A 12,106-nucleotide genomic window follows, 5' to 3' on the forward strand; every position below is an offset into this window, starting at 1 on the left:
TCTCTCTCTCTCTCTCTCTCTCTCTCTCTCTCTCTCTCTCTCTCTCTCACACACACACACACACACACACACACACACACACACACACTGAGCACATAAAACATTGAAAAAAGCCTTTGCATATGTATTAAGAACAAAGGAAGTAGCGACCCTTTAGTGGTCCTTCTTTTCCAAGGTTCAAGTTCTACTTTACAGGGATAAGGTGTTTAATGTTACTATGTGAAGAAACACGTTTTGTGCCTGTATCATCATCAATTCCTTTGCTGATAATAAAGATGGCTGCAACTGGGAGAGACGATGCCTTTGACACACACCCTTCCAAAATGAGCAATACCTTTGTCTTGGCCAGGAGGATTGTCTAATAAATGATACTTCCAAGTCACTTATTTAATCAGCCTCCCCTTTCCCCTGCATTCGGCCTACATCTGCACACTCAGTAAATCTTGCCCGAATAATCATTTCTTCAGGCCAGGGGCAGTGCTTCAGTACCCACAGCTATAAGGTGTTACGGTACGTTCTTATTGCGTGTGTATAACAACTACTTATGCAGTTATTGGAGGACACACGACGGCAGCCACCCACAGACTGGACCAGCCGCTTACTATCTGGGATCTACCCCTCGCCCTCCAGTGCAAAGAGAGACAGAGACTGCTCCTCCCAACCCTAGGCCTACCTTGCGTTTCCTCTTGGATTTTGGCAAAGTCTTTTCAGCAGGTGTGTCTAATGCATGGCTGGCTGGGGCACTATCAGCGTCCTTGGCTGCAGGAGCACTCAAGACCCCAGGATCCCGGGACAGGTGTTCTGGGATCCTGGACAGGAGGGTCAGGTCAATTTTGACCCAGAGAGACCTGACCTCATCGCTGTCCTTCAGTGGAGAAAGTAGTTCGTTCCTGCCAAAGGGGACCAGGGTGTAGAACTGTTCCTCTAGCTCCTTGGCAATGTCACTGGTGGTCCTGGCGTTGATGGAGCCCACAGAAGCCCGGGAGGTGCTGTTGCTACTGCTGCTGGTGGCCTCCTTCAGCCGCTGCTCGCTCCCAGTGGTGGTCGGAGCCTTGGACAGGACATACTCCTCTTGCTCTGACTCCAGGTCTGAGTCCGAGGAGGAAGAGGAAGACGAAGATTCTGTTTCAATAAACTCCTTGGATTTAGGGACGATTCTGCTCAGCCCCCGAGTGCGCCGCTTCTCACAGGTCACGGAGGAGCGCAGGTCCTTGCGGTGGCCTGTCCTGCTGTTACCGCAGGGCCTGGTTTTGGGGGGCTCTAGGGGTCCCACCACGCTCGCCCCCAGCGTGTCTGGGGCCACTGGCTCCTCCGGCCGGTGGCAGTTGGCACCTTCCCCTGCTGAGGTCCTCTCGGTGCGCCGGGTGGGCTTCTTGCCTGCTGACCTGCGGGTGGGCGCGGGCGCGCTCTCCGTGGGTGCGCTGGGCACCGCAGGCGGCGGTGCAGCTGCGGTCACAGCCACCGCAGCGGGTGGGGACTTTTGCTTTACACTTTTGCTACCAGGGGCCTTGTTTGCGGTCCTCGGTCGCTGCTCCTCCTTGCAGGCGGTCTTGAGCTCCTTGTCCCTCAGGCTGGCTTGGCAGATCTCGGGAAGTTTCCCGCAGTCTTGTCCTTCATCTTTCACCGGCGTGTAGTATTGATTCCTTTCCGGGCCGTGGCTTTCATTTTGGATCAGAATTGGCGGCTTGTGAGGATTAACTTTGTTTAGCCATTTATCCAGCTGCCACTTGTTAGAGGACGCAGGTTCGGCCTGAAAACAGAAAACCCGGGACAAACAACACAGCTTTTGTAACAGGCTCACTTGAAAGGTGCCCTGGCTGTTTTGATCTTGGCATTCTCTGCTAAGCAAAAGAAAATTGAATGGGCTGGCAACAAACAAAATGGAAACGCAGGTATGTGGGGCAGTGCTCTGCTGGTACAGAGGAAGCCCAGCTGGCTCCTGGCTTCTCCGTATCCACGAAGCAGTTTCAACTACACTTAATAAAACTACAGAAAAGCACCAAACCTCCCCAGCTCACCCCTAGGACTTCTAAGTATTAAACAGTTATGTGTATACAGATATATCAGCCCATGTATATTTGCATGTATGCACCCAAAACTGAGATTACATCTGAGATTCTATGAACTTAACTGGAAGGTCCTGAACATTAAAATGTCTTCCTCCCTCCCTCCCTCCCTCCCTCCCTCCCTCCCTCCCTCCCTCTCTTTCTTTTGCGCTCTCTCTTTTTCTCTTTCTTCCTTTCATCATCATCATCATCATCATCTTGACTTGTCACCTTTGGGAAAATCTTTGAACCCTGAACCCAGGCCCACTCCCTCATTAGTATACAATTTATGCAGAGAAGCAAGTAAGTCCGGATATTATACGACAAAAGCAGCAATATTGAAAAAGGTGCCCTGTGTGCCTTGTAAGCCCTGGCAGACTGAGTCCACCCCCACCCTGCTTCTGCCAGCTCTGCCATGCTCTGATAGGACTGTCTGGACACAGGAGACTTAGAAACCGTTCCTGGAGGCAGTTTTTCTAACTTAGAGCAAACCATGGGTGTCACAGTTTTAAAACTCCGACCTACAGATCAGCTCATGTAGAGAGTGAACGGAATTCTCAGGAACAGAATAGGAAAGGCTGAGTTGACACCCGTCTTCTAAGAGGTTTACAGTTTTGAGCTGCGTCTGTAAGGATTTGTGTTCCAAACAGGTTAAAAATAAAGACTTCACAGAGAATGTTGGTTTCTAATAAAAGCCCACTTTTGTAATGCTAGGATTTAATTAAATAAATAGAAATGGTGCCTTTTGAGAGGCATGGAACTTCACATAGCTTTCCAATCTGTGGCTCAGAATGACATGGGTCAAACGTTTGAAGAATCACAGTAATTATTTTCTTAATGTTTCTGTCTGGTCTCTTTTCTCTGAATCCGTGGCATTCACTACTTTATGGACCAGACAGGAGCACAGACTAGAAGTTCTCTGCCTTCCTAATGCTGTGACCCTTTAATGCAGTTCCTCATGTTGTGCTGACTCCAACCACACTATTATTTTCATTGCTACTTCATAACTGTAATTTTGCTACTGTTATGGATTGCAATGTAAATGTATGTGTTTTCTGATGGTCTTAGGCGACCCCTGGGAAAGGGTCATTTCATCTCCAAAGGGGTTATGAGCCACAGGCTGAGAACTACTGGCCTAGAAAAAGTTTGTCTGTCTGAGTCAGGCCTATCACCTACTTATCTACCTACCTTACTCATTATTGATCTCCTATCTACCTATTATCTATCTATAATCAATCAATCAACCTATTTACCCACCTACCTACCCTACTCATCATTTATTGCCTATCTATCTATCTATCTATCTATCTATCTATCATCAATCAATCTACTTACCCACCTACATATCTACCTACCCTACTCATCTGTATCTCCTGTCTGTCTGTCTGTCTGTCTGTGTCTACCTATCTATCACTTACCTGTCACTAATCTGTTAATCATTTATCACTGAGATGGTGCACTGGGCCTTACACTCACCAGCAACACCCCCGATCTCTACTTCCGGCCTCTTAGCTTTGTGTTTCAAACTTTTCAGTCAAAAGCCTAGAGGCAGAATCAGTCAGGTTCTTCTCTGTGAGACAAAGACGTTTCTATTATAACCTCCTTCATATCAAGATTTATTTTCTCATAATGAGGTGCACGTGGACGGCAGAGCTGGGGCCCTGGCTGTAGTTACAGACCTAAGTGGTTGAGGGGAGAGCTGTGACCGAGACACTAGGATGCTAGACAGGCCCACGGCGGTGAGGGCACAAGGCTCAGGGAGGTGGGAAGCCTCTGATAATATCAGGGGGTGGAGTGAACATGTCATCGACCACAGCTGTGGTGGGGGGCAGGGACACCCTGCTGGTCAATTTTAGCAGCTGACATCAGTCAGCCGGGTCTCCCTTATTCCAAATGCCAGGAGTTCTTTGGGTTTTATGTTATTTTTGTATTTTGGAATATTTGTATATAATTATGAAATCATTTAGAGGTGGAACCTAAGAATAAATGTAGAATCATTACCCTTCAAAATATCTGTGTGTGTGTGCTCATGGGTATGTGTGTGCATGCATGTGTGTGCTCATGCGTATACATGCCTAAGCGTGTTTGTATACATACCACAGCATGCATGTGGACATCAGAGACCACCTCAGGTGTCAGTAACCGTCTTCTACCTTATTTGACACAGGTTCTCTGCCCATGGCTAGCTGGCTTGCACCTTCCTCCAATGGATTTTTCCTGTGAATTTTCCTGTGTCTGCTTCCCATCTTACTGAAGAAAGCCTAGGCTTGCAGACATGAGTTACCATGCCTGGCTTTCTGTGACTCTGGTTCTCAGCTCCTTACCTACCTTCCTGCAGCAAACACTTCACTTGCAGAACTGTCCCCGCCCTTTGGTGGTACTTTTGTGCAGCTTTAATGTGTACATGCAACCGAGGGCTCTGCTGTGGGGTTTTCCACAAGTGGTCTCATGGTAGCGGTTAGTAGGTTGCAGATTTTAGAGCATCTGGATTCGGGTACTCAAGCTATTACCTTCCTGTTACTTCTGAGTGTTTATGTGATCTTCTCTTTGTTTTTGTGGCTTCTCAAGAGAAAGGGAAGCAGAGGATGCCTGGATTAGGCTGCAACGGCAGCAAATGGGACGACAGGACCAGAACAACTTCTTGCCAAGGGACAGAATCTAGTTGGCCTTGAACTTAGTAAATAGCCTTGAACTTAGGATCCTCTTTTTTCCACCTCCCAAGGACTAGGGTTCCAAGTGAGCGCTACTATATATACCTGGTTTATAGAGTCTTGGGAATTGAACCCAGGGCCTCAGGTATGCTAGGCAAGCAGTCTACAAATGGAGCTGCGGCCACAGCCTTTTGAAAGCTAATTTGAAGACAAACATCCATGGCCTCCAAATTTGTCTCCCCTAAGTGCTTTGTGTCATGTTTCAGCGTCCCTAAGGGAGTGTATATGGAAGCAGAAGGGGCCTCACAGAACGAATGTGTGTAACAGAGAGGACTCAACCACTAGGCAGAGCACAGAACTCATGCTAGCTTGTTGCTGTGTTTGGTCCCGCGTCTCCCCAGGACTTCCACAGCTCTTAGCTCTTGTGAGGCAACACAGAAGTCTGTTTGGAACGCAAACACAGATGCATATGGGAAGAGCCACGCTGGGACTCAGAGTAGGACCACTGATAGTGAATTGTAGAATTTCATACATTTAGGATGGGCCCATTGCCAGGTGCACTCTGGGGTCATTTTTTCCCCCTTGTACTTCAGAGCTGAATGAATCAGTGTGAAGTATCATTTTCAACACAGCACTAAATCACATTCCCTTCCTCAAGGGTCTCCAATAACCTCCTATTGCCTCTTAAACAAAACCCAAATTCTCAGTCTGGCATTCAAGAGCCATCAACCTGGAATCATTTATCACGGCTAGAGCACCTACAAAATGCCTCCCACCTTGCATATATCATCCAATTTAATCTTTACAGAGAAGACATGCTATCTGTAATTTGTGGATGAGGCTTAGGAAGGCTCCCTGAGATGCCAAGGCTGGTTCCCAGGCAGGACTAACCTCATACTTGCCTGCCAGGGGTACAGAGGTGTGTGGTATGTGGACTGGTTCTCTGCACAAGATGCTTCCTCTCCCCCCTCCAGCACTCTCCGAGTAACCTTATGAAAGGATCTCAATCTTTTGAGACATGTCAATCCTGAACCTAAAATGAGAGCTTTAGACGGACTTCTTAGAGAAAATATGACTCTCGCGAACAATGCCTGCTGGCCTCTATTACACCAAACAGCATAGTCTTCCCAGTGTTTGTTTCCTGGGTGTGTGACTTGTAGCTTCAACGTCGTCCACATTGCCTTCAGGCTAGGGCCAGGTCTTTTTTACTACCTTGCAGTGGTCATGTCAGGTCTGTAAGCTTGACGGCTATGCTTCTGCTCTTAACAAAAGAACTACATATACCTCTGTTCCTCACGGATTAGGGAGGAACGCTGTAGAGTAAGCTACCACATCGGAGGGGAGGTCGTTCTGATCATGTTATCTCAAATAACAGGTAATCAGGGGAAGACAAAGCCTGAGACTTCAAATCCTACCCTATAACCATGCGCTGGTGATGCCCCATTTCCTGAGGTATTACTGAGGTTTCTGCCCAGGGTTTGTGTCTGTTTCCTGGAGGTTCGCTGCCTTGTATGCACAGCTACAGCTCTTTTCCCTGGTTGGTCTTCTGCCTGATTCACATACAAGGTCTCCATGCACATCCCGCTCCATCTACTTTATGGCACACACTACCACGTGCCCCAGAGGAATGTGAGTAACAAGAGGCTGTGCATCCATTAGCATGAGCAACATGCTTCATGTTTCTTCTGCTGGTTGTAAAGAGGAATTTGTAGTGTTCTTTTCTAACATGCACTTTCTGTTCAAAGTCTTCCTTGAAGATCTATTACGGTCAGATTCGCTAGGGAATAGCCACAAGTGGAAAAAAGGTTTAGCACAATATCTAGGTGGGAGCTATCCAATATAAGGACACAGAGTTAACCCACTTCATCCAAGAATTCATATGATATGACCAGGGTCTTTCTATAGGGACTCTTGGCAACCCTGGGTCAGGAAACCCAGTGTGGCAATGGCATGGAAAGGCAGCTTCCAATCCCGAGAAGCACTAGCATGAATGAGCCAATGCCCAATGCCAGGAAAGCCCCTGGGAACCAACTGAAAAAAAAATCAGTCCAGCATAGGCCAGCCCAGAGGCGATTCACAGTGATGTGCATGTTGACAGGCTTTCTTGTGCAGGCTTGTCAACATGGCCTGGCCATGCTGTGGTGATTCGTATATGATGAAGTGGCTTTCAGCAATCATGTCCTTAAAGAACAGTTCTGAGGGGCTTCAGTGGGGCACATGGCGTTTCCTAAGCACTGCCACAGTGGAAGAAGACTTATACAGCAGAACATGGATGCTTCTGCTTCCTCTCATCCCATGAAAGGGCGGTCTGGAAGACAAGTGAGGGCCAAGGCTGTTTGTTTTGAGGCGGCATAAGTGGGTCTGAGGAGTGGACCGAGAAGTGTGGCCATCCGGAGCTGACCTATAATGAGAGGCTTGTAATACAGGGCTCCATGCTGTCTGACAGGCAGTCTAGGCCAGCCACCTCTTAGGGAAGCAGAGTCTTGCTGCTATCTAGCACTGTGATGTTCATCTACCTACAAACTGTTCCTTCCTACAGGCCGTGTAGCTACGTTTCCCTTGGGGAAAAAGGCTCAAAGAATCCGACTCTTATTCCAACAAGTATATATCCCTTGTCAGCAGAGAGGGACATTGAGGAGTGTGCTCAACATGACTCAGTGTCTGCCATCTCTCTATACAGAGAAGGAAGTGGAAACTTCATATGCTCTCTAAGAACTTAAACTTCAGAGGTCCCACCTCCTTAGCCAGGGACCTCAGAAACTTTCAGAAAGAAACGAGGAGAACCTCTATCCATTGCCTGTAATTCCAGGCTTTGATGCAGTTAGAGAGTGTCCTGCTATTCTCAAGCAAAACTCTAGGAAACCCAGGAGCCCCAGGATTCCAGTTTCATGTGAAACCAAGACTTGTCACTTGTGACTTTTAACCAGCGAAGTCACAAAGAGGAACCTGGACAGGAGGCACTTCACGGACCCCACCCCCTTCATTTCATCCCCAGCCCCTGCTCCTGCACTGTCCTGGGACCCAGTACCAGCTGTATTTCATCTTCTCTGCTCTCCCTCCTTCTCTCCTCTTCCCTTTCCCGCAATGGGGATTGAACCCAGGGCTTTGTGCCTGCCAGGCAAGTATCCCAACAATGCCTCTAACTTTAGCTCTGTTCTTTCTTATAATTCAACATTCTGAACTCTCTCAAAAAATTATAGTACAAGGTGGACACTAATAAAGTCCAATTACCTCCTGGATTTTATTCTCTTTAATTCCTATATTTTTCTGTCTCAAATAACACCCAAGGGAATGTTAGCTCTGGGCAGACAGGACATGTTCTGTCAGGTAACTGCTATGTTCCCAGGCCAACATCAAGTACTGGGCCTGCTGGTCAACAAGTGTTTTTTGAATGAACAGAGAATGCATAAACGAATAATGAGGGAGGGATTGTGGCTCAGTCTCTGGGAAGAGCCAGGTTAAAATGAATCGGTTGGCGCTGCTGAAGCCTTTGCTCTTATGTGCATGAATAGAGGCAGATGCACAGAGAGCCAGGCAGACAGGAGAGGACTTTGTGGAGAGGAGAGAAAACACCAGGGAGAAAGCTTATTTTAGGATGAATGGAGAGCTTTGCCTGAAGCAGAGAGGTGCTGAGGAGGGAAGGAGGCTGTGGGAATATAAAACAAAACCTGGCAGGGGTGTGAAGAACCCTCTGTGAACCTGGAACCAGAACATAACTATTTCCACGTGTGGCACCAGGATGATGCTGGGTGTGGATGCTGTAACAAAGTGCTTCCTTTACACTGCTGGACTTTCCACGAGTGGGTCTGCATATTTAGGAATCTGGCCCCTTAGATGTCACAGAGGGGTGTGAGCAAAGCCTTTCACCTCACAATCTACAGGGACAGCAATTGTTTATATTCTCAGGGGGAAATTTTTTTTATTCACTATTTAGAAACCAAAGCCGACACTTTCGGCTTCACAGGTCTAAGGACGAGGGTCTCTGCCCTCAGCCAAGAATCCCTGGGCTCTGAATTACCGTTTATATCCCCTTTCCACTGAAAGTAGAAACAGCAATGTTTTTATTGGTACCTTATAATGTTTTTATATGAGGCACCTAAATCTTCTCTTCAGATACCGATCACAGCTGTAAAAGGTTTCATTATTATTTGTAGGTGGATGCTAATTTTCCCCTTTATATTTTCACAAAGAAAACACAATAAAGGGGGTTTTATTAATATTTATAGCCCCTGTTCTTCTGATCTGTGACAAACTGCAGAAAGGTAATATTCTAAGCATGCCTGATGTATAAAACTCTTTGGCCTGTGATTTACGGGTGGTCACACTTCCCAAGTGACAAACTTCTCTGCCTGGTTATTGCCTGGGATGACCCTGAGGGGAAGAGACCCCAGCCATAGGTTATTTCCTGTCAGTGATGTTTATAGCATACGTGGAAATTTCTGGAAGCCGAATAGCATTTTTTTTAAGACAGTAAAAGCTGATGATTTGCATCTGAAAGGAAGCAGTGTCATCATGAGACAGGGAAGAGAGGACACGGTAGGAAATAGAGCCGAGACCCTGAGCCCAACAGCTTGTTCCAGGCTGAGGACAGCAGGAGGGTGGGTAGGCAGGCAGGATGAAAGCCAGGGCTGGGGATTCAGGCCTCAAGCCAGTGGCTGCAGCCTACCTCGGGGCTGGAGCAGTGCGGATGCTTGCTGCCCTCGCTCTCGCTCTCGCTGGAGCTGCTCTCCGTCTCGGAGTCGGAGCCGGAAGTGCTTTCTGAGTCGCTGGAGGAGCTGCTGCCACCGCTGCTGCTGCTGCTGCCGCCCTTGCTGGATGGCGCAGAACCTCTACAGTTGGTCTGCTGGACCACGGAGCTGCCAGTCCACCAGGCCCCCCAAGAAGGAAAGGGAAAGAAAACCAAATGAGCAAACAGGAAACACCAACAGGCTGCCATCCTGGCAAAGGAAAGGGGAGGCACAGACTGAACACATCTGTCAAACAGGACCTGGACTCGGGACAACCATCAAGGCCCAGAGCAGCCAAAATCAGACAAAATTAGACTCAGAAATAAACTGAGAGCGAACAGTGCCCACTGGGCACTGGGCACTGGTTTGATGCGTGGCTACTTAGAGGGAGGTGGTGTGGTACCGTTGGCTTATTTCAAGGTCGCTGCTGTTCTGAGAACAGCTTTTCAAATGCATGTCTGACTCTAAAAACCCATACAGATTCAAGAGAATCCAAAAACCTCAGAATATTTTGCAAACTGTCAAAAAATAACTTTCTGTTTTTGCTTTAGAGGAAAATGTCTAATGGCAAGGAAACTGCAGAAAGGCCACAGGGTTCTGCTGTGAGCCTTCATGGCTGCTGGAAGCTTCCACAGATGTGGGGACTGTCAAAAGTTAGACATCTTGCTTCTCTCTTTGTTTTCCACTGTAGCGTCCAGTGCTGTGGTAATTATGGATGTTGGCATGGTGTGTGAACAGTAGCTTTTGAGCCCATGAAAGAACTGATGATGCTTCACAACATTAAAAAAAAAATCACTCCTATAACAGGAAGGAACGGCATCTTCGGCTGACACCTGATAGTTAAGACACGTGCTATAATCTGCCATGTCCTCTCTATATTTTCAACAGGAAAGTTCAATCCGTACTTTCAAATGGTAACTCACCAGCCACAAAAATTTAGTTATCACACGTCCAAAGAGTGCATAAGTCAAAAAGAAAATGCCAGCGCTCACATATTATTCAACCTTTTCCAGGCCATCTACGTAACTTGAACTGAAACATTCACGGATGTGTCTCTCTGAGGTTAAATTCTAAACTCAGAAAATGCTGGTCACTTTTTTAAGTGCTGAGTTAGCAAAGAGTTGCTGGGCACTTCCCAACTGTGACCACAGCTTCAGCAGGACTAACTTCTATGGAGGATGTAACTTTTGAGCTCCTTAGGGTTATGGTTTCAAGTGCCAAGAAGGCTGGACATGGTATAGGACCCCTTTCACCCATCCCTTAAATCTCAGAATTTTGTGTAAGGGTAATTTCACAAATTCCCCTTTGTGGAGGCTGGGAGGAGGGAAATACTATAGTCTCTGCTTCTCTTATAGAAGCCACAGGAATGAAGCCATCTTGGGGACTCTGGCAATAAAAAGCACCTTTCTGAATGTTGGAGTTAGGGGAAACTGGAGTTCAAACATAAACAACTCCATTGGTTTTCACTCCTTCCTGCCAGTGTCATGCACCGACCATCCACATATACTATCTGCCCAAATCCTTCAGCATCAGACAAGCACAGGCTCAGCTGTCTCAAGGCCTGTCTCAGCTGCAGAGATTTTTGTTTTCATCCTCTCATTGGTGTCTGGCATTGGGGAAAGATTTTAGATTTTGAGACAGAGAGGTGAAGGAATAGTTCATGCTCAAAGGACTAAAATATATCTTTTTCCTCAGGATGAAAATCTACCTTTCAGTTGGCTGAATGGAGGTGTGTGTGAAGGGTGGGGCAGGACTTGGATTCAGCTAACATAAACATCTGGGATCCACAGTAATAGTTTTTTTTTTTGGGGGGGGTGGCCTCCTAAAACACTGGGATGGACATACAGACACACACACACACACACACACACACACACACACACACACATATGAGGGACCATGCTACTAGACAGGCATAAGAACTAATAAGGTCGAATGAGCTCACATCCCAGGAATTGCAGAGATTTGAGACCGGTAGGTGTGGAGCCAGTCCTAACTGTCTCTGTACCTGGTCTGGAACTTGTAACCATGACACCCCACTGAGAGGACCATGGAGGCTCAGTCACATAGTGTAACACCTGGAGTTCTTCTCTATGCTAATGAGGTATCTAGAGAGCCTTGAGTCTTCAGTCAGTGACCTTCCCTTCCTGGGTATTAGTTCCCCCCAAAAGATATATAATCCCTGAGTCACTCTGAATAAAATGTATGTATATACATCCATCAAATAAAGCAACATGAACAAGCAAGGATTGTCTCAAAGAACTGCTTCACTAAGGACCACCGCGGGGGAAGGCCTTCCATTAAAGAGATGCTCCCAAGGAAGGCTTTCTCTCCTCCAGCCCCTCCAGTACACTTGACCCTGGCTCCCAATCAGACTGGATTCTGCTCATCCTGGGATCCCTCTCTCCATCTCTGCCTGTTGCGTAGGCACCCCAAGGGAAAAGACCTCGGACTCCTGGTTCCCAACTCCCTCTCCCAGTGGTAAGCAGCACCCAGGTACCCAGAGTGGATCCTGGGAACCACTCTTCACTCTCCATTTCAGACTTTGTCCTGTATCCTTCTGGTACTTCCCCAACCCTCAGCAGAGAGATGGGACACAGTACAACAGACAGACACACATACACACACACACTCAGACACAGATACATACACACACACATACTCAGACACACACAGAGACACA

General features: G+C 47.3%; 1 protein-coding gene across 2 annotated transcripts in view; it reads right to left on the bottom strand.

Moving 5' to 3' along the window:
- The window catches only part of Aff3 (AF4/FMR2 family member 3), a 459,969-nt gene that overhangs the window by 35,547 nt on the left and 412,316 nt on the right, over window positions 1-12,106 (bottom strand). For both annotated transcript variants that reach the window (XM_028775378.1, XM_028775377.1), the window contains 2 exons: window positions 9,363-9,552; window positions 674-1,750 (listed from right to left, as the gene is read on the bottom strand). In XM_028775378.1, coding sequence (XP_028631211.1) covers window positions 674-1,750; window positions 9,363-9,552 — 1,267 coding nt within the window. The remainder of the gene's footprint in view (window positions 1-673; window positions 1,751-9,362; window positions 9,553-12,106) is intronic.

Source organism: Grammomys surdaster, unplaced genomic scaffold (genome assembly GCF_004785775.1).
Source record: "Grammomys surdaster isolate TR1022 unplaced genomic scaffold, NIH_TR_1.0 255, whole genome shotgun sequence".
NCBI lineage: Eukaryota > Metazoa > Chordata > Mammalia > Rodentia > Muridae > Grammomys > Grammomys surdaster.